The sequence below is a fragment of the Gambusia affinis genome, linkage group LG20, assembly GCF_019740435.1.
Source record: "Gambusia affinis linkage group LG20, SWU_Gaff_1.0, whole genome shotgun sequence".
Classification (NCBI taxonomy): Eukaryota; Metazoa; Chordata; class Actinopteri; order Cyprinodontiformes; family Poeciliidae; genus Gambusia; species Gambusia affinis.
The window spans coordinates 9,296,665-9,323,343 of NC_057887.1; the positions used below are offsets into that span (position 1 = coordinate 9,296,665).

General features: G+C 36.9%; 5 protein-coding genes across 12 annotated transcripts; all 5 read right to left on the bottom strand.

The window, feature by feature from the left end:
- Positions 1 to 479: 479 nt before the first annotated feature.
- On the bottom strand, positions 480 to 5,040 carry LOC122823326 (gastrula zinc finger protein XlCGF52.1-like). 2 transcript variants are annotated; one of them, XM_044102815.1, is made up of 3 exons: positions 4,453 to 5,040; positions 3,636 to 3,799; positions 480 to 2,710 (listed from the first exon to the last, which is right to left on the bottom strand). In XM_044102815.1, the coding sequence occupies exons 2-3, from the start codon at positions 3,754 to 3,756 to the stop codon at positions 1,581 to 1,583; spliced, it is 1,251 nt and encodes a 416-aa protein (XP_043958750.1). In that variant the 5' UTR covers positions 3,757 to 3,799; positions 4,453 to 5,040; the 3' UTR covers positions 480 to 1,580. The 2 variants fall into 2 exon arrangements, with proteins under 2 accessions (XP_043958750.1, XP_043958749.1); XM_044102814.1 differs by having other exon boundaries at positions 3,636 to 3,851; positions 4,453 to 4,646.
- Positions 5,041 to 5,610: 570 nt separating this feature from the next.
- Positions 5,611 to 9,576, bottom strand: LOC122823327 (gastrula zinc finger protein XlCGF57.1-like). The gene is made up of 2 exons (XM_044102816.1): positions 8,854 to 9,576; positions 5,611 to 8,148 (listed from the first exon to the last, which is right to left on the bottom strand). Exons 1-2 carry the CDS (start codon positions 8,954 to 8,956, stop codon positions 6,650 to 6,652), a joined length of 1,602 nt encoding a protein of 533 aa, XP_043958751.1. The 5' UTR covers positions 8,957 to 9,576; the 3' UTR covers positions 5,611 to 6,649.
- A 1,675-nt stretch (positions 9,577 to 11,251) lies between these two features.
- Positions 11,252 to 16,666, bottom strand: LOC122823328 (gastrula zinc finger protein XlCGF57.1-like). Of its 3 annotated transcripts, none has more exons than XM_044102817.1 (3): positions 16,262 to 16,468; positions 15,615 to 15,782; positions 11,252 to 14,343 (listed from the first exon to the last, which is right to left on the bottom strand). In XM_044102817.1, the coding sequence occupies exons 2-3, from the start codon at positions 15,727 to 15,729 to the stop codon at positions 12,836 to 12,838; spliced, it is 1,623 nt and encodes a 540-aa protein (XP_043958752.1). In that variant the 5' UTR covers positions 15,730 to 15,782; positions 16,262 to 16,468; the 3' UTR covers positions 11,252 to 12,835. The 3 variants fall into 3 exon arrangements, with proteins under 3 accessions (XP_043958752.1, XP_043958754.1, XP_043958753.1); XM_044102819.1 differs by lacking the exon at positions 16,262 to 16,468 and adding an exon at positions 16,612 to 16,666 and having other exon boundaries at positions 11,309 to 14,343; XM_044102818.1 differs by lacking the exon at positions 16,262 to 16,468 and adding an exon at positions 16,491 to 16,594 and having other exon boundaries at positions 11,309 to 14,343.
- A 618-nt stretch (positions 16,667 to 17,284) lies between these two features.
- On the bottom strand, positions 17,285 to 21,047 carry LOC122823330 (gastrula zinc finger protein XlCGF57.1-like). The gene is made up of 3 exons (XM_044102825.1): positions 20,593 to 21,047; positions 20,299 to 20,496; positions 17,285 to 19,604 (listed from the first exon to the last, which is right to left on the bottom strand). Exons 2-3 carry the CDS (start codon positions 20,414 to 20,416, stop codon positions 18,343 to 18,345), a joined length of 1,380 nt encoding a protein of 459 aa, XP_043958760.1. The 5' UTR covers positions 20,417 to 20,496; positions 20,593 to 21,047; the 3' UTR covers positions 17,285 to 18,342.
- Positions 21,048 to 21,203: 156 nt separating this feature from the next.
- Positions 21,204 to 26,563, bottom strand: LOC122823329 (gastrula zinc finger protein XlCGF57.1-like). 5 transcript variants are annotated; one of them, XM_044102824.1, is made up of 5 exons: positions 26,395 to 26,563; positions 25,834 to 26,313; positions 24,647 to 24,985; positions 23,732 to 24,082; positions 21,204 to 22,270 (listed from the first exon to the last, which is right to left on the bottom strand). In XM_044102824.1, the coding sequence occupies exons 2-5, from the start codon at positions 25,946 to 25,948 to the stop codon at positions 22,203 to 22,205; spliced, it is 873 nt and encodes a 290-aa protein (XP_043958759.1). In that variant the 5' UTR covers positions 25,949 to 26,313; positions 26,395 to 26,563; the 3' UTR covers positions 21,204 to 22,202. The 5 variants fall into 5 exon arrangements, with proteins under 5 accessions (XP_043958759.1, XP_043958758.1, XP_043958756.1 ...); XM_044102823.1 differs by having other exon boundaries at positions 21,204 to 24,082; positions 25,834 to 26,064; XM_044102821.1 differs by having other exon boundaries at positions 21,204 to 24,082; positions 25,834 to 26,071.
- Between the last annotated feature and the right edge of the window lie 116 nt (positions 26,564 to 26,679).

A 26,679-nucleotide genomic window follows, 5' to 3' on the forward strand; every position in this document is an offset into this window, starting at 1 on the left:
TAAGCAGTAGTTTAAAGAAACAACACAAAATGGATCATGAGGAGCCACAGCAAAGACAAATCCATTGTAAATTATCTGGTATATACATCTATACATCTCTCTCTCTCTCTGCATATATATATATATATATATATATATAAGTCAGTGACTGAATGTATTTGTGTTTCCCATCATATTAGGAAGATACCCAATACCCACCTGGTTGAGGAGGACTAATTAATAAGTAAGTGAAACATACATCATCTCAATGCTTGAATAAATAAATGCAACAAGTACATTTTATTTTGTAAATGTTTTTATAAATAAACAATACACAGAATGCAATAAATGCAGAATGGATTGGAGATTGTTTTAGGGATTTTCTGTCATATGCAAAAACAGCATCAAAACAGATGTGAGAAGTAAAACAAACCCGGTCATTTATACTGACTCAAATAAATGTTTGGTCAATGTAATGATTGTTGTCATTAAACGAAGAATACAAAACACCACGATTCCTTCAAATGTCCGTCTCTTCTCTCCCACAACACATGGACACTCATCTGTGTGAGGTGCAAACATCTACTTCATACTCTGAATGTTGGACAGAGTCTGATAGGCTGAATATCTTAAGTCTATGTTCACACAGCAGAAAAATGCAACCCAAATCCGATTTTTTGTTTTGCCAATATGCGACCCAGATCTGACTTTTCCACGGCATGTTGAATGGTCCAATTCCAATCTTTTCAGCCCCCCAAATAGTCTTGATTTCCGCCACTTCCACATGGTCATGTCACATTTTATTGGACTTCTACATTGGTGACATGCATTATAATTCTGCATCAGAAGCCAGACGTTACATAAGCAATGACTGAAAAAAGCAGTGCTGACACTTTGTTTCAGCAAATAGTGCACTGCTTCTCTGCACGCGGGTCTAGTTGAAGCCATAAATCTTTGACATAGAAGTCCGATTGGGTTTGCATTTAATTTGTGGTAAAAAACATTTTAAAAAATTGGATTTCAGTAAAAAAATAAAATAAAAAAATGAAATTGAGAATCAAGAGCTGCTGTGTGTACATTGGCATGCAAAATGTGCATTCTTGACACTGGCAATATATTGGTCAACAATTATTGCACTTCAAAAGTAATTTGGATAAGAATATCGCACATATATGTAATTGCAATTAATTATACAGCCCAATTGGAGATGATGTTCAGTTGTAAAGAAAATCAAATTTAAGGTAGAAAGATTTGCACTCAGGACCAAATCTAACGCATTCTGAACCGTTATGGTTTTTTCTTTTCCCAATGCCTCAAATTTTAATTTTTTTTCAATTATGCTTATCTTTTTAGCAACAGCCTTAGTAAAAACACAACTGGGTTTATTGGTGACTTTGAACTCACTAGTTAAAAATCATCAGGATTAACTTCACTGTAGCATTTTGAACTTTAAACTAAAACTGATCAGTTAGAAAATAAACCAAATTACAAATGATTAAGTTTTATTTTTTAAACTATTTTAATTAAATGCGATAATGTGGAGATCAGGTAGGCAAATTATTCAGAAAAATACTGACAGATTAGCTGACAACTATGTTTAGTTAGTCTTTATGAAGACCCATGTGCCTCCTCATATCTCCAAGCTGTGAAAATCCCTTACTGCAAACCGTGCACACAAACGGCTTCTCTCCTGAATGCACTCTCATGTGGTTTTCAAGTTGACACCTTTGATAAAATCTACTTTTACAGACGTTACAACCATACGGCCTCTCCTCTGAGTGGACTCTCACATGTCGCTCCAACTGGATTTCTTTTACAAAACGTTTACTGCAATCACCGCAGCTAAACGGTGCCGTGTGAACTTCCATGTGGCTTTTCAGGTTATGTTTTAATGAAAATCCTTTACTACAAACATTACAAATAAACTGCTTCTCTCCTGTGTGAACACGCATGTGTCTGTTCAATGTGTTTTGCAGTGAAAAGTCTTTATTGCAAACCCTACAAACAAACGGTCTCTCTGCAGTGTGGATCCTCTTGTGCTTTTTTATATTTTCCTTTCTTTTAAATCTTGTACCACAAATATCACACGAAAAAGGTTTTTCTGCTGAATGGACCTTCATGTGAGTTTTCAGATAGGTTTTTGCATGAAACCCTTTACCACAAACGTCACAGGAAAATGGTTTCTCTCCAGTATGTATTCTCATGTGTGTCTGAACAAAACTCTTTTCTTTAAATCCTTTACCGCAAAGATCACAGGAATGTTCTCTCTCTGCAGTGTGAGTCATCATGTGTAATTTAACATGAGCGTTGCGCTTGAAAGTTTTTCCACAAACATGGCAGCAAAATGGCTTCGCTTCGGTTTGAACTCCATTTACAGTTGCCTTAGATGTCCTAACTTTTTTGTGAGAAGTTGTCTTAGTTTGCAGAGAAGAACATGTTGAATCTTGGTTCCTCTCCAGTTCTAATCCTCCGCTGTCCTCTTCATGAGGTTCCGTTTCTGTCTTCTCATCTGAGCTGCTGGTTGGAGATTCTGTCTCTCTTATGTCATCTGCTTTGATCTCATAAAGTTCAGGTTTCTCTTCATCTTCAATCTTGACAATAAGCTGCTCTTCCTCGTGACTGATCCACAGCTCCTCTTCCTCCTCCTTTATGCGAGAGTCATCTGGATCCTGCTGGTTCAAACTGAGGCTCCAGTCATGGGGAACCACTTTAATCACAAACATTTGATGGACTGGAAACATCAAAACATGAATGACATTAAATGCTTGTTAACCATTTTTAAAACATCTATTCCTTTACATAAATTGATAATAGCCATAATCTATTTTTACATGGAAAAATCTTACAAATTGTTCAGGTGATATTCAACAGTTGGTGTTTGTATCATATTTTGAAGGTGTCACAAAGAGCTGACTCTAGCCATTTTGGTTCAGTAGGAAAGATTATGGTCCACTGCTCACTATCAGAGATAAGTCTGAACTACCTCAAAAAAAGACAAAAAAATGAAACAATGCTACTAAACAATATTTAGAACCCTTCCATTCCTCATTAGCAAAACAGACCACTAATTTGCTCTGTCTGCTGTTTTCTGGGGAATATTCAGATAGCGGCAAACCTGTTAATTCATTAAAATGTATAATTTCCTCATAACCGTGAGGAACTACAAAAATATAAATCAGGTTGCTTTGTGTAAACATATCAGATACGATAATATCAGGCTTGATCTTGACTGTCGTATTCAATCATTCAAAACTGGGATACAGTTCTGTTGTTTCCAATTAATCTTAATTACTGACTTACTGACTATACTGCTGTATAGGCATTAAGAGGACGCGAACTAAAAATAATAAAGGGCCTTATCTGAAGAAAAAGTATTTTCCACTTGATTTGGCATCTCCTTCCACTTAACTGCCTCTTATTTACGCACAGGTGTGCCTTTTATGAGTTCAACATGCAGGTCAAAGGGACAGTCAGTCTTTTAAAGGCTGGCGGGTATTAATGAAAGAGTAAACAATAGGTTCTCCCAAAAGAATAGATAGAAGATATATATTATTGTTGACTTTTCTTTTGCATGTTTGTATGTAAAACTCTTCACAGCACTGCAGCGATTCTAAAACTTGCCAATTTCCTCTAATTCGGCAACAACTGTCACTTACTGAGATCTTTGTTGTCTTGTTTCTGCTCCAGTTCTGATGTGGATGCTGCAGGTATGAGGGCCTCCGAGCTGAACACTCCAGGTTCATCTGCTTCAACCTTCATCATTTCAGACATCCTCATTCGTCTTAGACTTCACGATCCTTGTTTACAACCTTCACATGTCCTAGTAGATCAAGGTTCCAGCCATGAATCATCAAACTGATGCGGCATCTGGTCTAATAAAGGATATCAACAGAAAAGGTGAACCACTGCAGGGCTGAAGCGATGCTGAGCAGAGTCTAATGATGCCGTAAGTCAGTAGTTCTGGCTTTACTCTGAAATGTCTCTAGTCTGTCTGCTCCATGAACATCAACCTCTTAAAAACTGATTAACTCACTTCTGTTAGCTTCTTCAGCTCCACGGAGACTAACAGCCCATTCACTATGCTGATGAAGGCTAACTACATTCTGTACAGAAAACGTCGGCTACAAATAATCACAGCGGCTCAAAAATCTAGAAGCGAAATCCTCGAAATAGCAATATAGTCCAGACACTGATATATAACATGCTTGTTTAACGCAAACTTTAAAATATTTTCTATTGGAACTCAGCTAGCTGAGCTACCTATGCAGTAATATGATACACGGCAAGACAGCATCTTTTTTCTGAAAAGAAAAATAAACACGTCCATCCAGTGAGTATGATACAGATAAGAGCATACTCAGGACAATATATCCAAAATCGCCGAACGCATATGGATAGCCACAAAGAGCAAAGCTAAAACTATGAAAGACTGCCACACATCTGACGTATACGGTGAATGCTGGGAGAAGTTACCTGCGTCCTGCTGGAGCTCTGACCCATACCCAGTCATCTGGAAGCGGCACATACGGCCCGGAATCTGAGCGGAACAAATCTGATGATCTTAAAGGACAAAACGATTCGTTCAAAAGCCTCTACCTGCAGACCGCAGGAGTCTCCACGGGGCGCACATGCGCAGTGATTATGGCCACGCTGCTTGGGTTGGAGAATTTCAAAACAAAAGTATAACAATAGACTCAAAAGAAAAGAAAAACAACCTCTTCCCAGGTTTAATAAAAAGCCCTTACTGAGGTGTTCAAAGGGATGAGAATTAATTAACAAAATGATATTCTTCTATTTACATTAACATTCTGCATTTTCATGGTATAATATTCGACACAGAAAGTAATACTACTGAGAATACTCCTGGTTCTTAGGTTGCTTTTATATTTTTGGTGACATTCACCAACACTGTATGGTAACGTTACCCGAAATAAACATATTCTGTGTGTAAAGCTTGTAAAAGGCTACGTTCACACAACAGGCAAATTTTGCTTCACTCTTTTTAATTACTCTTTTTAATCATTGTGTAGATATTAAAAAAAATCAGATTTAAACAAGGCAGTCCTAAATAATTTATACTTATTTTTTTGTGCGTTATATGGAACTGAGTCTCCATTATTTCACTTTAAATAAATCTGAAAAAATACATATTTTTTTCCAGATTTGTGATAAAAATGAATTGATCTAAAACAAGGTATGTTTGAAGGAACATCGAGAGGTAGGTTTCCCACAGTGTTATAAACTCCGGGTTGACTCGTAAAGCAATACAGCCTGAAGTTTTAAAAACGTCAATATCGAAAACATCAATTCAGTCTCTGCTATTTTAGCAAAAAGTCTATTCATGTTGTTTCTAAAAACTAATGACATTCTGTGCAGCAAACTACCGATAGAAAGAACAAATATATATATATATATATATATATATATATATATATATATATATATATATATATATATATATATATATATATATATATATATATATATATATATATAATTTCACTTTGTTTTTATGGCCCTGATTAAAAAGACTAACCTCAGGCTTAATTGTTTATTAATTTCATGAATAAACATGAAATTAAATTACATTTATTATTAAAAAAAAATACAATGCTGAATGTACACACATTTTAAATATTATTTATACCCAGGCATAGCAGTTTTTTAAATAATTTTTTTCAGTAAAGCACTTAATTTTGTATAAGGCAACAGAAAAACATGCTTTTTCTGTAAAGAGGAAAATGGGAAAGACAAGCTGTAGTGATCAAGTTCTGCCAAGATGCTAACATCAGAATCTGCTAACAAACATTTACTTTGCAGGAGTCAGAAAGACATGATATTCAGGACAAAGTGAAACTATTTGTTTCAGAGCTCGTGTGATTCTAGCGCCACTACATTTACATGTGCACCTAAACTACACCCCTTTTCAGAAAACAGAAGTTAATATGTACATCGGTGAGGAGCTGTAATTACTGACAGTTGACCTTGTGATTCTGTTGTTAGGAGCTCAGTGATTCCAGGAGAAGGTAGAAAAAAATAAAGAATCCTCTTAATATTTACACTTAGGATTGAATAAACTTTAAATGAAATAAAAATCAATCAGTGAGCTCCTCTCAATCCCACTATTTATGACAAACTTTTGAAGACGTTTGCTGATGACTTCATGGTCATTTTAATTTAACCCCAGGTTTGTTAAAGCTGGAAAATATTTCAAACCTGCTGGTCAGTGTGGTTCATGGACTGGGAAACGATTGTTAAAAAGTGATGGACATAATAAAAGCTCTGAGTATTTAAAACGGTATGGGCATTTTGCTTAAAGTGTTATTTACAAAGATCAGAACCAAAAATGCTTTCTTATTTGTGGTTAAACATTTGATTGAATGGAAGGCTCTTGTAGTTAAATTCACCATTTATCAGAAACAAAGGCTCCTGTTTCACTTTAACTGAAACGTCTCCAGATAGAGAGATAGATAGATAGCACACTGATCTCTTTAGATTTCCAGTTTGTGAAATGCACCGTACTAGAGACTACATATCGTGAGAAATTCAAGATATATTTGTTGAGTTCATCTGAGTTTACAAATTACAATAAAATTATTGCTCCTCTGAAAGGAGTTGCACAAGTAGATTTATCTTTATTTCCCCCACCTAAACATTCATTACACCTGAATCATGGAGTGTGAGCCTCCATGTGTCTTTTCAGATTTTGCTGTTGCGTAAATCCTTTATTACAAACACCACAAACAAATGGTTTCTCTCCCGTATGAACACGCATGTGACTTTTTAAATAATCTTGTCGTGAAAAGCCTTTACTACAAAAACTACAAACAAATGGTTTCTCTCCGGTGTGAACGCGAATGTGAATCTTAAGATTCCTTTGCAATGAAAATCCTTTACCACAGATGCTGCAAGGAAATGGCTGCTCCCCCGTATGTATATGCATATGAATCTTTAGATTGCGCTGCTGCGAAAATTCTTTATTACAAACGCTACAGACAAAAGGTTTCTCTCCTGTGTGAACACTCATATGACTTTTGAGACGATTTTGCTGAGAAAATCCTTTACTACAAATGCTGCAAGTGAATGGTTTCTCACCTGAGTGAACACGCATGTGTGTCTTTAGATTCTGTTTTAGTGCAAATTCTTTATTACAAACCCCGCAAATAAATTGTTTTTCCCCTGTATGAACACGGATGTGACTCTTTAGATGATCTTGTCTTGAAAACTCCTTACTACAAATATTGCAGGTGAAAGGTTTCTCTCCGGTGTGAACACGCATGTGTGTCTTTAGATTTGATTTCAGTGAAAATCCCTTACTACAAAAGCCACACACAAACTGTTTCTCTCCTGTGTGAACACCCATGTGAGTCTTCAGATGTTCTTCTTGTGAAAATCTTTTACTGCAAACAGTACAAGAAAATGACTTCTTTGCAGTGTGAATCAACCACATGTGGTTTTTGAGAGATTTCTCTCTTTTAAATCTTGTACCACAGACATCACAGGAAAATGGTTTTTCTCCTGAATGGACTGCCAGGTGGTTCTTAAGAATGGTCTTTCTATGAAATGTTCTACCACAATCATCACAGGCAAATGGTCTCTCACCAGTGTGAAGTCTCATATGTATCTGAAGGTAACTCTTTTTTTTAAATACTTTCCCACAAAGATCACAGCCATGTTCTTCATTTCCTGTGTGTGTCATTATGTGCACTTTAACATGAGACTTCTTTTTGAATCTTTCACTACAGACATTGCACCCAAATGGCTTCTCTCCAACGTGAACTCCAGTCTGTCCCGTGAATTTTGAATGCAGTTTAGATCTTTTATCTTTATTGTGAATCGTTGTCTTGTTCTTTTGAGAATAGGCAGGATCCAGGTTTCTGTGTGGTTTTGGTTCTGTGCAGTCCTCCCCATCTAGTTCCATTTCTATCTGTTCAGTTGAGCCGCTGGTTGAAGCTCCGGTCTCTCTGTTGTCTTCAGTTTTGATTTCTTTAGACTTTGATAACTGAGGTTTCTCTTCATCCTCACTCTTCACAGTAGGCTGCTCTTCCTCCTGACTAATCCTCAGTTCCTCATCTTCCTCCTTTATGCGTTGGTGTTCTGGGTCCTCCTGGTCTAAACTGGAGATCCAGTCTGGGAGGACCTCTTCTTTAATCACCAGCTTGTGATAGTCTGCAAAAATTGGTATATAAAAATTGAGGCAAATGCTCTAGAGCTCTACATATCCTTAGTGAATAATTATTAATAACTGAATGATATCAGTGGAGTATAAAAGCAGCTTTTTGACCTTTTTACACCAATAAAAACCAGAAGAGATGATACTAGAAACTGTTTCAATCTACCTTCATGTGTTGTAGTAAAACTAAAATATCTCGACTTTAGAACAAAGAATATGTTTGTAAATATCCGCCCTTTTACTAATGGTCTGGACCGACCGAAAAGTGAATTTAGTACAAAGTTGGTGACCCAATTACAGCACATAACGGAGAATGTGCTTATGTGGAAATTAAGCTGGCATTATCAAAGTGTTATAGCAATGCCCGGACATGTATGTGTATATATTCATTGAAATTGAGGGAAGGTATGCAACTGAAAAAGTGTAGTGTCCTATAAGCATTCATTTCTAGGTCAGAGACAATACAAAAATCCAGGAAAATTATTGCTATTAATTGAAAAAATAAAGAGAAGAGTAAAATCCAATGAAATTATTCCACAATCCTTGAAGAAAACCAGAGCAAGCTTAATGTAGGGTTAGTCAGAAACTAATGTAATTAATAAACTGAATAATTTAAAAAGACAGGCTAATGGGCAGAAGCAGTTGCTACAATAACCTCCCTCCAGGGTGCCTAATTCTACACAAACCAATGTGTCACTTACTGAGATTTTTGCCGTCTTGCGTTTCCTCCAGGTCTGATGTGGATGCTGCAGGTATAGGGGTCTCTAAACTAAACCCAGGTACTTCTGCTTCAACCTTCATCATCTCACAAATCCTCGCTCCACCTGGGATTCTCCTTATCACAATTCTTGTCTTCAACCTTCACATGCTCAGTCATACAAGCCGTATCTTCTGTATTTCCGCTGTCTGAAACTGGAGTCAAACATAAATCAGCCTGTCGCAGAGCTGAACCGATCCTCAAGAGCAGAGTCTGATATCTTGATTAGTAGTTCTGGGTGTCCCCAGTCTCTCGATCCTCAGCTGGACAACAACGTTAGAGGTGGTGTCCACAGACGATGTGGTCCTCCCCGCACAGTCTCACACACTCAGCATGTAGACTTGTCTTAAATAACCGAACCGTGAACTGCTACATGCTTCAACCTCGAAAACACTGATTCTCTTCTTCAGATGAAAGTCTAATCATGTTGCTAATAAAGGCTAATTACATTCTGTGACGCAAATTTCGTCAAGAAATAATCACAGCCATCCAAAACAGATATCCAGAGGTAATATCTTCTCAAAGACTGGTAATAAATTTACTATTAAATTCTTGTTTTACACAAACTTCAAGACGTTTTTCTCTCGGTTCTTAGCCAGTTAAGCTAATATTGCAACATCCGGTTGTTGCCTCTAGAATGACAAATGAACAAGACGGAAAGATCTGACAGGAAATATCACGTCCGTTACCCACCATTAGCTTTTCAAAATAATATAGTTTAAATGTAACAAACTCATTTAACGGATATTAAAAGCAGGTAATTTATATCGTTCTAATTCTGAGTTTACAAGAACTGTGTTTTCTCCTATAATTTTATAATGGACTGTTAGTTACTAAATGCTTACATTTGTAGATAAACTATTGTTTAGATGGTTTGAAAAGATAATTTTTATTTAAAATAAAAAGTAAAGCCTACTGATAGGAAGACATAAGAACAAAATAAAATATTACTTCATTTTGGAAAATTGGAAAATAATTTTCATTTTGGCCGCTAGCTAGACATTAGAGTTTGACTATTTGCAAATTAAAATGACTAAATAAGATGATAATGTAAAGACATCAGGGTGAAATCCACAATTACTGAAGTGTGGAGACAGTTGGTGAAACATCAGCAATGAAAAAAGAAGTTTGAACATAAAAGCAGAGTAGAATGACTATAATCTCTGAGAAGTAGTGACAAATTGTTCAGCTACAAATAGTTCCTCTCATGTGTGCCTCTTCAGTCGATCTTTCAGTGAAAATGCTTTATTGCAAACACTACAAATAAATTGTTTCTCTCCAGAATGGACTGTCATTTGTTTTTCAAGATGACACTTATGTTTGCAGATAGTGGTAGATAAAAAAAAAAGCTGATAGCACAGAAAAAATGTCAGAATCATATTTTCTAACATGTTAATTTATATAATGAAGTAATTTCAACAAGAAAACAGAAGTTTAGCTATGTGTGTTCATTACTTCAATAATACATTTACAAAGAGGCCTGAAAGTTAAAGCGAGACGTCAACTTGTTAGGGGGAGGCGTAATAAAACCTTCTTTTTACCAAGAACAGCTGTGTTGTTTACAAAAACAGTATGAATTTTCTTTATAAAAAATAAAAAATTGCAAAAAAAATCAAAAAGGCGGCAGCAGACCATAATCACAGAAACACTTAAACAATGATTTAGAGAAACTTTCTGCCTAGGAAAATGTTGAATATTGATTGATGGTAGTGATCCTTAATCCGCAGTAAAAATAAATCTTTAACTATATCTGATGTCAAAACCTGGATCTGCTACAGACCTGGTAGCATAGCAGCTAGTGTGCATGGAAATATGTCTACTCTCCAAACTTACCTTACAAAATGTGTGTTTGGAACTAATAATAAATGGGTTTTTTGTGTCACTTACTCAGATCTCCTCCAGTTCCTATGTGGATGCTGCAGGTATAGGGGGCTCCAAGCTGAACCCTCCAGGTTCATCTGCTTCAACCTTCATCATCTCAGTCACCCTCGCTCCACCTGGGATTCTCCTTTTCACAGTCCTTTTTTTAACTTTTATTTGTTCTACTAGGGTCAAGGTTTCAGTATGAATCAAATCAGACTTAAAACAACATTAAATTAAATATTTTTAGTAGAAAGTGGGTCAGTAGTTTTGAGTCCACTCTGTAACTGTCTCATCTGGACAAGGAGCCTGACATTAATAACAGATAAACATTAGGACGTTTTTCTGTCAAGGCTTACACTGTCAAGCTAACGTTGTGACATCTGTTTCCTTCCTCCTCATTGACCAATGAATGATGAGTAATGTTCTAATTTCAGTATTAGCCTATCAGGGAAAGAACACTTTAAGAAAAACACAATCGCTGATAAAAACTTACATTTATTCTATCACATCAACCATTACAAAAAAAAAATTACATTTACTTTTTTGTGTAGCAAAGAAACCCTGAACTTTCAATGAACTTCACAATTTGAACTTTAATTAAATACAATCAAATTTAGTCCAAACACAGATTTAGAAATATGTATTTAATAGGTTTTAGTATATTTCAAAACAGTAGTCTATGTACGCGCAATATGAATGATTGAACCTGAAGGACCAAAACAAATATTTCGGCCATGTCACATAAAACTAAAAATATGAACAGATGATATATAACATTTCAAGTGGATTACTGAAAATAAGAACATGAGGTGAAATCAGCCTCAAATACTGAAACACTCAACGTAGTGAGTGCTTTCAATGAAAGCCCTTAAACATATTTCAGTACAAGAATAACACTGACATTGAATAACAGATAGTCCTGAGAGCAAAGAAAGTAATTCATTCTGTGCAGAGCTATAAGTTCATTAATATGATGTGCACAGTAGATTCAAAACATTGTCTGTTAGATAAAAGACTACCAATGCTTGCATTTTTTTGTTGGCCAAATAAGTTAATCTATTGCATCAGTACAGGTCACAGTGACGTGGCATCAATGTACAAAACATGCCCTTAGTCCAGCAAAGGTGAAAGGATTTCCATGAGACCCCAGCATGTGATCTAAAAGTGAAGGAGTTATCAATTAAAAATATTTATAGACATAATCTTAAAATAACCAAGTGTTCTGACAAGAAAGGAGAAGGGAACTTAATCATTCGGAAGATACTCGGAAATTTCTACTTTGTTGTCCATTCAAGATACAAACTAACCAGATTTCTTTTTTGTAAATGTCTTATGAGCTGACTAATTACTTTATGGTAGTTTTTTTAGACACGCATTTGTACCAAATGCGTAAAGGAAGCCCCATGCCCCTTAAATCACATTAAGCACAAGTAACTATCCATACTTCTGGTAAATGTCTAAAGAATTCAGCTAATGACTTCAAATGTCATTTAAATTTAAACCAGTTGTGTAAAAGCAAGACAATATCTAAAACCTGCATCTGAGTGTTGTCCATAGCCATGATTGGGAGACAGTTGTTTAAATGATGGATTGTAAAATACACCAGAATCACAAAGCAAAAGTATTTCTCATGTGTGCATGAACATTTGGGTAACAGGATGGCTCTTCTACTCAAATCTACCAGACATTGGAACCGAAAAGTCTGGTTTCAATGCATCTTTTTCAGAAATAAAACCGTAACTACAGCTAAATGTTTTCAGACAGGTGTGCACCAGCTCTACGGTAATTTGGTGACATAACCCGTGATGCGGTTAACCCAGGGAATTCTACAGAGCTGCCTGTTGATGTGACAGAACCCAATCTAAGTTTGTTTAGCTATAATAATAAAAAAACCTCACTACAGGTAACTTTTTTTAATTATCCTGGATGTGATGAATCATTGACAACATCAAACTTTGTTTAAAGAGTCTGTACTCACTGAAGAAAAAATAAATCCAGTTAAAGACAGAATGTGTGCCCACAGAAAGTGGAAAATGTGAAAAATGTGTTTTTCAGAAACACAATTAGTTGCACTCTCCATGAACATGCATGTGGCTCTTCAGATCTCCACGTCGTGAAAACGATTTATTGCAAACACTGCAAACAAATGGTTTCTCTCTTGTGTGGACATACATGTGCCTTGTTAGAATAATCTGTTGTGAAAATGCTTTACAACAAATACTGCAAACATATGGTTTTTCTCCTGAATGGACTCTCAAGTGGTTTTTAAGATGACACATCCTAAAAAATCTGTTTTTACAGACGTCACAACTAAATGGCCTCTCCTCCGTGTGAAGCCTCACGTGTCGCTCCAACTGGATTTCCTTCACAAAGCGTTCATCACACTCACTACAGCTAAATGGTGAAGTGTGAACCTCCATGTGTTTTTTCAAATATCCTTGTCGTGAAAACCTTTTAGAACAAACAGCGCAAACAAACGGTCTGTCTCCAGTGTGAACGCGCGTGTGATTCCTCAGATTCTCTTGTCGTGAAAATCCTTTACTACAGACGCTACAAATAAATGGTTTTTCACCGGTGTGAATACGCATGTGTCTCTTTAATACATTTTGTAAGGAAAATCCTTTACTGCATATGCTACAAATAAATGGTTTCTCTCCTGTGTGAACGCGCAGGTGACTCTGGAGAACATTTTGTTGGGAAAAACCTTTACTGCAAACACTACAGGTAAACTGTTTGTGTCCTGTGTGAACATGCATGTGTCTCTTTAGAACAACATCTTGTGCAAATCTTCTGTTGCAAACACTACAAACAAATGGTTTTTCTGCCGTGTGGATCCTCATGTGCTGTTTAATACTATCCTTTCTATGAAATCTTCTACCGCAAACCTCACAAGAAAAATGGTTTTCTTCTGAATGGATTATCGCATGAGTCTTAAGAAAGTTCTTTGCATGAAACGCTTTACCACAATAATCACATACAAAGGGTTTCTCTCCAGTGTGGAGTCGCATATGTGTCTGAAGATGGCACTTTCCAATAAATCCTTTCCCACAAAGACCACAGTAATGTGTTCTCTTTCCAGTGTGAACCATCATGTGGATTTTAACAGAAGCCTTATGTTTGAAACCTTTGCCACAAACACTGCAACCGAATAGCTCCTCTCTTACATGGACTCCAGTCTGAGCTGTATGTTTAGAACTCTTAGCTCTTTTGCTTCTTGTACCTAATTTAACTTTTCTCGTACTTTCTTGAAAAGAGTCTACTGGATCTTGGTTCCAGTCTGGTTCTGGTCCTCCACAGTCTTCTCCATTAGATTCTGTTTCCATCTGTTCAACTGACCAAGTGGTTAAAGCTGCCGCCTCCATGTTGTCTTCAGTTTTGTTGTGGTAGAGCTCTGATAACTGAGGTTTCTCTTCATCTTCAATCTTCACAGTAAGTTGCTCTTCCTCCTGACTGATCCACAACTCCTCGTCTTCCTCCTTTATGTGGGGGTTGACAGGGTCCTGCTGGCCCAAACTGGGGGTCCAGTCATGAGGAACCTCTTTAATCACCAACATCTGATGGAGTGGCAACACTAAAACAAATGTGGACATTATTCAGAAAAGTTGCTTAACAAAGACACTTTCTAGATTCATAATCTAGTCAGCCAAAAGCTTAAATTTATTGGTACTGTAATCATCCAATATTATATTATTATAATGTATTATTAAATCCACACATAACATTTTAAAGCCCAATTGTCATTTTCCTAATTTAAAAAAGGCAAAATGAATAAATCTGGTGATATTGTTGGATCAAGTTTTCAATGAACAACATCAAAGAACCAATTCAACCAGATATTTAGAAATAATTTTTATGCGAACCAATCACCATTTAATTCAGTTAGTGTAATGCTTATTAATGCTGACTTAGTACAAGTATTGAAATGCCATTTTAGGGTAAATATGAAATTTTAGGATAAATATCATATGACTATTAATCTGATGGATACAACAAATATGTTTTTCTCAAACAAAGGAAGAAAAATTTTAGCTAATATGTGACAATTATTGATTTATTACATTTGAATATCTCCACAAAATACTAAATATAAATTTAAGAAAATTATGTTTTCTTAAATTTATATATCTTAAAATCTTAAAATCCCAAATGTTCCTTGAATTACAGAATCATGTACATATTTTCATCAATGTCAATATAAAAACAATTTATCAGAATCATTTGCATCAAGTGTAAACATTGTCTCCTTTATTCAGAATGCCTGCAAAATAGTTAGACTCAAAATATAATTTTAATCACATCCAAAGTTCTCAACGTCGTCCCTGATGCTTGTTTGATTTCTAATAGTGTGTGCTTGTCTGAATGGGTCAATGACAGGCATAAACTTTAAACACTTTGTAGAACGTCGCTTTATGAGGCTCAGTCCATTTACTTTTATTAGCTTACTGGCAGATCGGCCGTATCCAATACAGCAGACAAAGTAACGCATCACAGGAACGGGCCAATCTGCCCAAGGAGGCATTGATGGATTGATGTCTGTGCTGTTTGCAAGAAGGTAGAAAAATTTAGGGGCACTGTGCGGTACGGTGCAAAGGAGGACTATGCACAGAGGGGCTATAATCCTCCTCGCAGCCGTCAAGGGTTCAATTCTCGACCCATAGACATTTGCCCCTTTCTCTCTTTGTGTCTGTCAATAAAGTTCTCGAGAGCCCAAAATAGTTTTTAAAAGGTGGTAAAAAAAATTATTTACAACTACACTACTAATTTTCAGGTGTAAATATGACTCTAGATTTAATTTTATTTTACATAACACTAAGAAGCCTGTAGTGTTTTTGAGTCACTTACTGAGATCTTTGTTGTCCTGTGTTTCATCCAGTTCCGATGTGGATGCTGCAGATATGGGAGACTCCAAACTGAACCCTCCAGGTTCATCAGCTTCAACCTTCATCATCTGAGACATCCTCGCTCCACTTGAGATTCTCCATACAAGATGGATCTTCAATATTTTTTTTGCTGCCAGAAAGTAGAATCAGACACATTTTCAAATTAAATTCAGCTTACTCTACTTAACAAATCCTAAAGGGAAATTAAATGCTGCTGTAATTCATATTAAATAAAAAAAAATTTAGAATTATTGTAGATGGTGATTGTCTATCTACAATAGACCATTTCACAGGAAATGGCTGTGGTTCAGCGACCTGCATCGCAGCGCATTTGAAGAAGACTCTGACTAAAGACTCTGTTTTCAGTGTCTTTTTAGTCACAGGCTTTCTTCATGACCATCCTGAAAAAGGATAAAGGACCATCCTTAATGAACATGGCATTCATGACCATGATTGAAAAATAATAATAGTAATAATAACATTAAATTATGTTATTATATGTTATTTTATAATAACATAAAATTATGTAATTTCAGTGAAAGTACATAGCTACTCCAAAGTGCTGCTACCCTGAGTACAGAACATAGAAATCAGAGCAGAGTCTGATACCTTGGTCAGTAATTCTGGGTCCACTCTGAAACTGCCTCCAGTTTCCGTCTTCGGCGGGACAAGATCAGAGGAAGTGTCCAAAAACAATGATCAGGTCTTATCTCTCTGCTACTTTAGCTCCATGGTGACCAGCGCTTCCTTCTCTTATTGCTTATCTTAAGGAACTGCAAATGTCGGCTAGAAATAATCACAGAGGTTCACTGCAAACACGTAAAAGCGATATCCTTACCGAGATGGTCAATCAGAGTCTGGGAGATTTAGTAAAGACATTTTTATCACACATATTTCACACAAACAAGCGTCTTTCGTCGGGATATAGCCAGTCAAGCTAACATTGTCATCGTACTTACAAAGAACAAACGCAAACCGAGCTGGTCCGGGTTATACGTTGACGATGTCGCCGCCATATTGTGAGTGGCAATGGACAGTTCTGTCTCGAAGGGCGTCGAGTGAAACGGTGAGACTGCGAGGTCTGCTGGGGTAATGTGAGCCATCAGCAGGCAGATATATTTAAATTAATGGTGGTACGAAATTAAAAATATCTAATCTAATAAACTAGAGCCTTTAGATAGTTTTGACTCATTGTTAAATATCATTAAGAGTTTTGTAGAGCACTTTCTGTATTAGGTAGCATAAATAGAAAAGTTGTTTTTTTTTAAGAGCTGATTGGAAATTTAGTCCCAACATGAAGAAGTGTTGTTCATGGAATACAGGTAACAAGTGAAAAAGGCAGATAACTTCTTAAAACAATAACTGCAAACAAAAGTGGAATTTGTAAACTTTACCAACTTATTAAATTTTCAAAAGTCTGGTCATCCCCAATGGAAATGAAGTTTGATCAGGAAACATTTTAAAACGTGGGGCATTTTTCTTATAAAGCTGATATTTTTCTTACTAAGCATGTGTTGCAACATAATACCCCGTAAAACTGTTGGCTATGTGCATGTGAAAGTAGTGATTAAGAACAAACTGAGTGCCACACTGTGAAGCAGAAATCAGTAGACAGACTGCAAATTCTGGTTGTTAGAACTGAAAAAAAGAAATTTCATTCAAGTTTATTTGTAACACGTTTCAGCAACAAAGGAATTCAAACTGCTTTACATGATGAAAACATAAATATCCCCTCCAAAAAACATTTTATTTTGTTCAGCGTGTTAACATCTTTGGCATCACTTTATTCCGCCCAACTTCACCTTAGTGATCTATTATTTTAATCTAACCAACTTTGGCAAAAATATTTCCCCAGAAAATAAAAAATATCCAATGCAAAAGTAAAAAAACAAAACAATTACTGTATTTTCGGACTGCCGCTACTTTTTTCCCACGCTTTGAACCACACGGCTTATAGCCTGGTGCAGTTTATATATGTACGTTTCTAGTTTGTTTGTTTTTTAAAACACTTTATGGGTGCAGCTTGTAGTGAGGTGCCCTCTATAGTCCAGAAAATACAGTACAATAAAATCCAGAAACATGCACGGTGTACTTTATAGAACCAGAATCTGAGAATAAAAACGGACTCAAATGTAAACATGTGAAGCTAAGATTAAAATGTTGCCACCAACTTCTGGTTTTGTGAATTTGGTGCAACTGACATATTAAAATGAATGACATACCTCTTTTTACATCTTTTACAATCACATATGATTTTATGTGGTTTATTTACATCTAACACTAAGAGTTAAAAATCTATACCTTTTGAAAGAAACTTATGTTGATGTTAGTTGCACTGTTGCCTTGCCCCAAACTGGCTCAAATCTGTTATCTATGGAATACATGCAAACTCTTCCTGGATGGAGTTTGCATGTATTCCCTGTAGATGCTTGGGTTCTCTCCAGGTACTCCGGCTTCATCCCACATACAAAAACATGACTGTTGGGTCAAGTCTACCCATGTTGTAGCAAAAAGCCAGTAAAAGTCCAAGGTAATAGCCAAACTCTGTTCCTCTGGTTATGCTGCCTCCTCCCAGTGTGGACCTCAGGCAAGAATTTAGCTACATCAAAATCTCAGTCAACAATATACAAAACATTCAAAAGTGCACAGTGGTCAGATAAGGTCTATAACTGCATTTCCTCTGTAACAGGTCAACTAACTCCAAATTGTGGAGTGTGAACATCCATGTGGTTTTTCAGATAAGCTTGTCGTGAAAATCCTTGACTGCAAACACTACAAATAAATGGTTTATCCCCTGTGTGAACACGCATATGACTCTCTAGATGGTTTTGTTGTGAGAATCCTTTGCAACAAAAACTACAAATGAATGGTTTCTCCCCAGTGTGAACACGCATGTGTCTCTTCAGATTCTCTTGCAGTGAGAATCCTTTACTGCAAACACTACAAACAAACGGTTTCTCTCCTGTGTGAACGCGCATGTGACTTTTTAGATGACTCTGTAGGGAAAATCCTTTGCTACAAAAACTGCAAATAAAGGATTTCTCACCTGTGTGAACAAGCATGTGAGTCTTTAGACTCTGCTGTAATGCAAATCCTGTACTACAAACACTGCAAATAAACGGTTTCTCCCCTGTGTGAACACACATGTGACTTTTGAGATGATTTTGTCGTGAAAATCCTTTACTGCAAACACTACAAACAAATGGTTTCTCTGCAGAGTGGATCCACATGTGCTTTTTAAGGGTTTCTTTTCTTTTAAACCCTGAACCACAAACATCACAGGAAAAAGATTTTTCCCCTGAATGGACCTCCAAGTGACTTTTAAGAATCGCCTTTCTATGAAACCTTCTACCACAATCATCACAGGCAAATGGTCTCTCACCAGTGTGGACTCTCATGTGTGTCTGAAGAGAACTCTTCTTTTTAAATACTTTACCACAAAGGTCACAGCTATGTTCTCTCTTCCCATTGTGTGTCAACATGTGTATTTCAATAGAAGTTTGACATTTGAACCATTTTCCACAAATTTTGCAACCAAATGGTTTCTCTTCAGTATGTGCTTCTATCTTAGATGCGAGTTTGGAAAGTGGATTAGATGTTTCACCTATGTTGTAAACTATTGTATGACTTTCTTGAAAAGCACATAAAGGTTCTAAGTTATTATCTGGTTCTGGTCCTCCACTGACCTCTCCGTCAGGTTCTGTTTTTATTTGTCCAGCTGAGCTGCTTGTTGGAGCTTCTATCTGCCTATTATCTTCAGTTTTAATTTGCTTAAGCTCTGATAACTTAGGTTTCGCATCTTCTTCATACTTCACAACAAACTGTTCTTCCTCCGGACTGATCCACTGTTCCTCCTCTTCCTCCTTTACGTGGGGGCGCTCTGGGCCATGCTGGTCCAAACAGGAGCTCCAGTCATGAGGAACCTCTTCTTTAATCACCAATATCTGATAGACTGGGAAGAGTGAACAACAAAAGTACATTCATGACTGTTTGCAAACAGTTTTAATGATTAAAAATCTAAATGAAAAAAAAAATCTATACATAAAGGCATGCTTTTTGAAAACTAAGAAACAAAACAAAGTCAATACTGATAAATGCAAATTTACATATTTCATCTGTCTTATTTTTGGTTATTGTGTTTTACCATTTACCTGTCACCTTTCTGCTGGTAAACATGAATTTTCCTGTAACCTTTCCCTGAGAAAGGTTACAGGTTATGTTTATTCTATAAGGTTATCTTATTTGGATAGAAATGTTTTAAGATGAGACTTTTGGAATGGTCTGTGGAAATAATCAAGTGCTTTTAAACTACTAAGGATCTCCGAGATGTTAAGTAACATAAATTCTCATAACTCAAACCACACTGTCATGCTTCACTTGACTTGAATACCATGGAGTTAAACTGAACCTTTAGTAGCACCTTAACATTTTCCAAATTCTGAGCAGACCTGATGAGAAAAGATAAAAACAGACTGGGACATTATGACATCTACTTCTAAGTACAGATTTTGAGACATCTAAAAGCATCGGGTTACTTGATCTCTGTGTTCCAGATGAAGAATTAAGTTGTAAGAAATTCTGAAGATGGAGCCAGACTCTTAAGCTTAGCTTGTTCCAATCCAGATAGAACAATGTGTGCCACTTACTGAGATCTTTGCTGTCTTGTGTTTCCTCCTCGTGTTCTGATGTGGATGCTGCAGGTATGGGGGGATCCAAGCTGAGCCCTCCAGGTTCATCCGCTTCGACCTTCATCGTGTCGGACATCCTGGCTCCCCCTGGGATTCCCCTCCTCACAATCCTTGTTTACAACTTTCACATGTTCTAGTACATCCAGGTTTCTGAAACTTGAGCCAGATACAAATAAACACCTTATTTGGTGAAGCAGAAAATTTAAACTGTACCAGAGCTGAAGCGATGCTGCAAAGCAGAGAGTCTGATACCTTGGTCAACACTTCTGGGTCCACTTTGTCCCTAGTCTCTCGGTCCTCAGCTGGACAACATGGTCAGAGGAGGTGTCCACAGACGACGTGGTCTTCCCCACATAGTCTCACAAACCCGTGCGGATTCGTCTTGTAGCTCTAAACCATGGTCTTTTAAAAGCTTTAACCTCGGAAACACTAAGTCGTTGCTTTTAGCTGCGTTAGCTCCACGGATGCTAATAGTCCAGTCTGTAAATGATTGTTAATTACATTATGAACTGCAAACGAATAATCCCAGCCGTTTTCAACAAACAGCAAAACGTAATAGTTTGCCGAAAACGTTCCAGAACAGAGTCTGAGACATCAATTACATATTTAACGGAAACTTAACGTCATATTTATGTCGGGACTTATCCCGTCGAGCTAACGTTGCTTCGTTAGCTCACTTCCTGTTCACTAACCAATGAATTGTGAGAAAAGTTCTGACGCATGGTGTTGTGATCAATGTTTTCAAAAATAACAAAACATTTATTCTCAGGTAATTTGCAAGACTAATAGGTCAATTTTTTGCAATTATAGAATAAACATCAGTCTGAGCACATCTTTTAAACATTTTATTAAAAAGGCTTTAGACCAACTTTAACAACAGTTCTCAGTTATTTTAGTACATATGTTTTTGCACCAGGTAACATGAAACGAAGAGGGAGAGAACGAGACTATTTTTTAAAGAGATGCATCATTTGTACAATTTCAACGATTTAACCTGCAGCAACTTCAATTAAAAATACAAACGAGGAAAAAAAAACATGAATCAAAACCTTAGAAACTGACCCATTTGGCAGTGAGTGAACTAGGGTTCCCAGGATACAAAAAAGAAAATACTCTATACTCAATCCTATTTCTGATACAGTGGTATCAAAAGATATTTTGAAGACAGTGTTTTTTCTAGTTATGAGCCAAATATATGACTAATTACAATATGACAATTTAACTTCCCTTATTAGGCTAAAACTAATAAGCTGGAATCAATTTAGCTCTCATTCAGAAAAGTGCATAATTTCTTTTTGGCAAAACAAAGAGCAAAGTATAACTGAACCAGTATACAGGACAAATAGAAAACATGCAATTGTGCTCTTTGCTGCTCAGACAGAAATGGGAGGCAAAGTGGCTTTGATCACTTTGAAGCAAACTGCAGGCACCTGGTTGCTAGCAATTAAATGTAGCGAGTGGACAGATGTGATCATTAGCATTTCTCATCTTTAAAATGCTAATAGAGTTCTGGAGTTTATCACAAGCAAGTAATTCAGCTGTACTTACTAAATTGTATCAGTGCTTATTTTACAACCATAAAACTATAGAATAATGCCAGCAAAGCTAATTCTTAGCAAGTCAAGCAAACAAGGCTGCTGGTTTACTTACATTCTTATATTCAGAATCCCTGTATTCGAACCCGAGGATTTACTAATATAAATTAGCCAGATAATCTCGTATGCAGTGCTTACATATTCCATATATGTTTGAGGATTTTTTTAATCTCCGGTGGCAGCCATTCATTCATCCCAAGTTTTTGTTTCAGAGTACCGGTCCCACATGATTCCCCCTCTCAGCTCCTTCAGACTAGCCAGAAGCAATTAGCAAACAGCTGGTGGACCTCCACATCTGATGAGCTCAGTGCAATGCTGGTAAAAATGTCGATAAACTGTTAAGAGAGGAGAGAGGCGATGATTTCTTGAAAGTAAAGTGTTGTAAAGAGCAGAACCTTCTTAAAGACATTTCAAAGTGCTAAATTACCAAGTCAAATTTCTTTGAGGTCATATTTGTTATGTACAGTACTTTTATAACAACTAAGGTAACATAGTTGATTGCTCTATAAAATGATTCTCTGTGGCTGGAAAACATTTAATACTGCCAATTTAAACATCAAGCTTTCATTGTAATACAAAAGCTGAGAATAGACCAGTTATTGTTGATCTGCTCTAGGTTTTTCTACTCATTATATTGATCATCAAATTAAAACTTTTAACCATCTAAATATTTGACACTTTATTTTGACATTTCTTTTAGATTTTTATCTTTCTTTTATTTAAATGTATTTGCTCAGTGAAATTATCTAGTTTGGCATTAGCACGTCTCTATAAGGACATGCTAATACAGTCTAATCAACCTCACGTCAAGATTTTGATTCATTCCTTGCGACCCTCATGAACACTCATGTGCGTCTTCAGATTCCCATGTTGTGAAAATGCTTTACCGCAAACACAACAAGCAAACGGTTTTTCACATGTGTGAACGCGCATGTGTCTCTTTAGACGATCTTGTTGTGAAAATCCTTTACTGCAAACAGTACAAACAAATGGTTTCTCTCCTGAATGGACTCTCATGTGGTTGTCAAGATGGCACTTCTGAATAAATCTGGTTTTACAGACGTCACACCCAAAAGGCCTCTCCTCTGTGTGGACTTTTACATGTCGCTCCAACTGGTTTTCCTTCACAAAATGTTTACCACACTCACTGCAGCTAAATGGTGCAGTGTGAACATCCATATGTTTCTTTAAATATCCTTGTCGTGAAAATCCTTTACAGCAAACACTGCAAACAAATGGTCTGTCTCCAGTGTGAACACGCATGTGGCTCTTTAAATTCTCTTGTCGTGAAAATCCTTTACAACAAACGCTACAAATAAACGGTTTCTCACCTGTGTGAATAAGCATGTGCCTTTTTAGTACAGTTTCTAGGGAAAATCCTTTACTGCAAACACTACAAATAAATGGTTTATCTCCTGTGTGAATACATAAGTGATTCAATAGAGTATTTTGTTGGGAAAAACCTTTACTGCAAAAACTACACGTAAACGGTTTATGTGCTGCGTGAACATGCATGTGCCTTTCCAGAAAATTTTCTTGTGAAAATCCTCTGTTGCAAACACTACAAACAAATGATTTTTCTGAAGTGTGGCTCCGCATGTGCTGTTTAATACTACTCTTTTGACGAAATTTTCTACCACAAACGTCACAGGAAAAAGGTATTTCTTCTGAATGGGTCTTCTCATGAGTCCTGAGAAAGTTCTTTGCATGAAACCCTTTACCACAATAATCACACACAAATGGTTTCTCTCCAGTGGGGAGTTGCCTATGTGTATGAAGATGATACGTTCCATTACCTTTACTGTGAACAGCCATTTTACTTTCTTGGGAAGAGTCTTCTGAATATGTGTTCCTGTCTGGTTCTGGTCCTCCACAGTCTTCTCCATCACATTCTGTTTTCATCTGTTCAACTGACCAAGTGGTTAAAGCTGCCGCCTCCATGTTGTCTTCAGTTTTATTGTGGTAGAGCTCTGATAACTGAGGTTTCTCTTCATCTTCAGTCTTCACAGTAAGTTCCTCTTCCTCCTCACTGACCCATAGTTCCTCCTCTTCCTCCTTTATGAGGGGATCTGGATCCTGTTGGCCCAAACTAGGATTCCAGTCATGAGGAACCTCTTTAATCAACAACATCTGATGGAGTGGGAGCACTGAAATACAAAATCAAAAGTTGATTATCAAATCCATGTTACATTGATACACATGAGTCAGCAAAAAAGAGGCAAATTTTCATTGAAAGCACCTTGTGCCAAATGTAAATAGATAATTACCACAGAGTGAAATAAAATGTAAATGTAACAAGAATATTAGAGACAACAATATTTAATGTATCTATTGTAAATACCAGCCAACACCGAGTCAAGTAGCACTTAGTATTTCAGATTCCCAAGCAGCAACTTCTTTTAAAATTTTTGAGATATGAATAAAAATCTGTAAATGAGCACATTTCCAAAAATTATTTGGAGTTATGCTCCACATAAAAATACACTAATAAGTGAATCTGCCAATACTGGACTGCGAATAGGCAGGGTCCACTGTAGTAGCAATAAAAGTGGTATGAGGTCGTACTTGTATCATCTGAGCATAAAATTCTTGTCTGCAATGTTTCCAGGACTGAATAAAAATATGCATGTGTCAGGAGGTCTCCTCCTTAAATGCACGTCTGTAGCATGTATTTGTGAACACTGCTTGGGAAAACTTTTTAGACCCTTTACCTCTTCTGTGAATTGTCATCTTGCTCTTTCGAGAAGAACATGCCGAGTCCAGGTTCATGTCTGGTTCTGGTCTTCCACAGTCTCCTCTATCAGGTTCTTTTTCCATCTGGCCAACAGAACAGGTGGGTGAAGTTTCTGTTGCTCTGTTGTCTTCAGTTTTTATTTGCTGTTGCTCTGGTAACTGAAGTTTCTCTTTATCTTCCATCTTCACACTAAGCTGCTCTTCTTCCTGACTGATCCACTGCTCCTCTTCTTCCTCCTTCATGTGGGGGGGTTCTGGGTCCTCCTGGTCCAAACTGGAGGTCCAGGGAACCTCTTTAATCACCAACATCTGACGGACTGGCAGAGGTGAACAAGCCATGGACATAAATAAAAAAAATCCACAGAAGCATGTTTTACATTAATAGAGTACAGTACAGACCAAACATTTGGACACACTTTCTAATTGAATTCAATGAGAAGGTGTGTCCAAACCTTTGGTCTGTACTGTACATAAAATCGATTTACCAGTAGGACAAAATCTAAAGGTTTGATGTAGCGATTCCAAGCTAAAAGTGCCATCTAAATATACCTTAGTGTAAAGACCCTTAGCAGGTTGTCAGATGGCGAGAAAAAAAAGGAAATTCAAATATTTTCCCATATTTAAGGAGTCCTGGAAAATGGGTAAAATTTGATTCCATATTTTTAACAATGTTTTAAGAATACGCAATAAATCTGCACATTAGATTAATTTAGTTTGAGTTTAACATGGTAGAGTGAAGTAACTCAATGCCCTGTCCAAAATATGGCACCCCCAAGTGTATCTATATCAAAATTGTCTGAAGGTTAAAATTCATCATGTTGGGCAGTCGCCATTAACCATTAGGCAAACATTTGGATATTGTTATCTTATCACACAGTTTCAGCAGAGAAACATTGAAGTGTTGTGTGCAAAAACAGACATAAATAGAGTTGAATGGGTAAAAACACATGGCATACAGGTCACTTAGAACCTCTTAAGTTAAAAACTGAATATAAAACCTTTCATCATTAAAACATTAGTGTTTCTTCACAAATTATTCCAGATTCCCTCTACAGAAAAATAGTTTTAAAAGTTGACCCAATGCTGATAATTTAAGATGGTTTTTAAAACTCCTTTTTAGATTAAACAAAGAACTCTGCAGTGACTGTTTCTGTGTGTCACTTACTGAGACCTTTGTTGTCTTGTCTTTCCTCCAGTTCCGATGTCGATCCTGCAGGTACCGGGGGCTCCAAGCTGAACCCTCCCGGTTCATCTGCTTCAACCTTCATCCTCTCAGTCATCCTCGCTACACCTGGGATTCTCCTTTTCACAGTCCTTGTCTTCAATCCTCACAAGTTCTAAAGGATCAAGGTTTCAGGCATATAACCTGGATCTTCTGTTTTTCTGCTGCCTGAAACTGGAATCTGACACAAATCAGGATCTAATTAAAGAAAGTACATTATCAGAAAATGTAAACCATAAGAGATCTGAAGCGATACTGCAGTATCTGATATCTTGGTCAGTAGTTCTGGGTGGGTCCACTCTGAAACTATCTCCAGTGTCTCTGTCCTCAGCTTAAAAATCATGTAAGAGGAAGTTTCCACAAACGATGATATGGTCTTTCATGTCTGCTGCTTTAGCTCCATGGTCACCAGCGCCCCATTCTCTAATTACATATAATGAATTGCAAATGTCGGCTCGAAATAATCAGAGGTTCACAGCAAACACGTAAAAGCGATATCCTTACCGAGATGGTCAATCAGAGTCTGGGAGATTTAGTAAAGACATTTTTATCACACATATTTCACACAAACAAGCGTCTTTCGTCGGGATATAGCCAGTCAAGCTAACATTGTCATTGTAATTAATCCTCATTCCAACAAATAATAAACGCAAACCGAGCTGGTCCGGGTTATACGTTGACGACATCGTCGCCATATTGTGAGTGGCAATGTCCAGTTCTTCGAAGGATATTGAGCCAAGCGCTGAGACTGTGGTCTGTGGGGTAATATGAGCCATCAGCAGATGGATT

Excerpts from the sequence above, each read along its gene's own strand:
- LOC122823328 (XM_044102817.1), bottom strand. The coding sequence starts at position 15,729 with ATGTCTCAGATGATGAAGGTTGAAGCTGATGAACCTGGAGGGTTCAGT. Across the intron at positions 14,344-15,614 it reads ACAGGACAACAAAGATCTCA|TGTTGCCACTCCATCAGATG; the intron begins GTAAGTGACTCA and ends CATTTGTTTTAG.
- LOC122823330 (XM_044102825.1), bottom strand. The coding sequence starts at position 20,416 with ATGTCCGACACGATGAAGGTCGAAGCGGATGAACCTGGAGGGCTCAGC. Across the intron at positions 19,605-20,298 it reads ACAAGACAGCAAAGATCTCA|TCTATCAGATATTGGTGATT; the intron begins GTAAGTGGCACA and ends CACTCTTCCCAG.
- LOC122823329 (XM_044102823.1), bottom strand. The coding sequence starts at position 25,948 with ATGACTGAGAGGATGAAGGTTGAAGCAGATGAACCGGGAGGGTTCAGC. Across the intron at positions 24,986-25,833 it reads ACAAGACAACAAAGGTCTCA|TCCGTCAGATGTTGGTGATT; the intron begins GTAAGTGACACA and ends CACCTCTGCCAG. Across the intron at positions 24,083-24,646 it reads GATGACAATTCACAGAAGAG|TGCTCCCACTCCATCAGATG; the intron begins GTAAAGGGTCTA and ends TTTGTATTTCAG.
- LOC122823327 (XM_044102816.1), bottom strand. The coding sequence starts at position 8,956 with ATGATGAAGGTTGAAGCAGAAGTACCTGGGTTTAGTTTAGAGACCCCT. Across the intron at positions 8,149-8,853 it reads GCAAGACGGCAAAAATCTCA|ACTATCACAAGCTGGTGATT; the intron begins GTAAGTGACACA and ends CAATTTTTGCAG.
- LOC122823326 (XM_044102815.1), bottom strand. The coding sequence starts at position 3,756 with ATGAGGATGTCTGAAATGATGAAGGTTGAAGCAGATGAACCTGGAGTG. Across the intron at positions 2,711-3,635 it reads ACAAGACAACAAAGATCTCA|TCCATCAAATGTTTGTGATT; the intron begins GTAAGTGACAGT and ends TGATGTTTCCAG.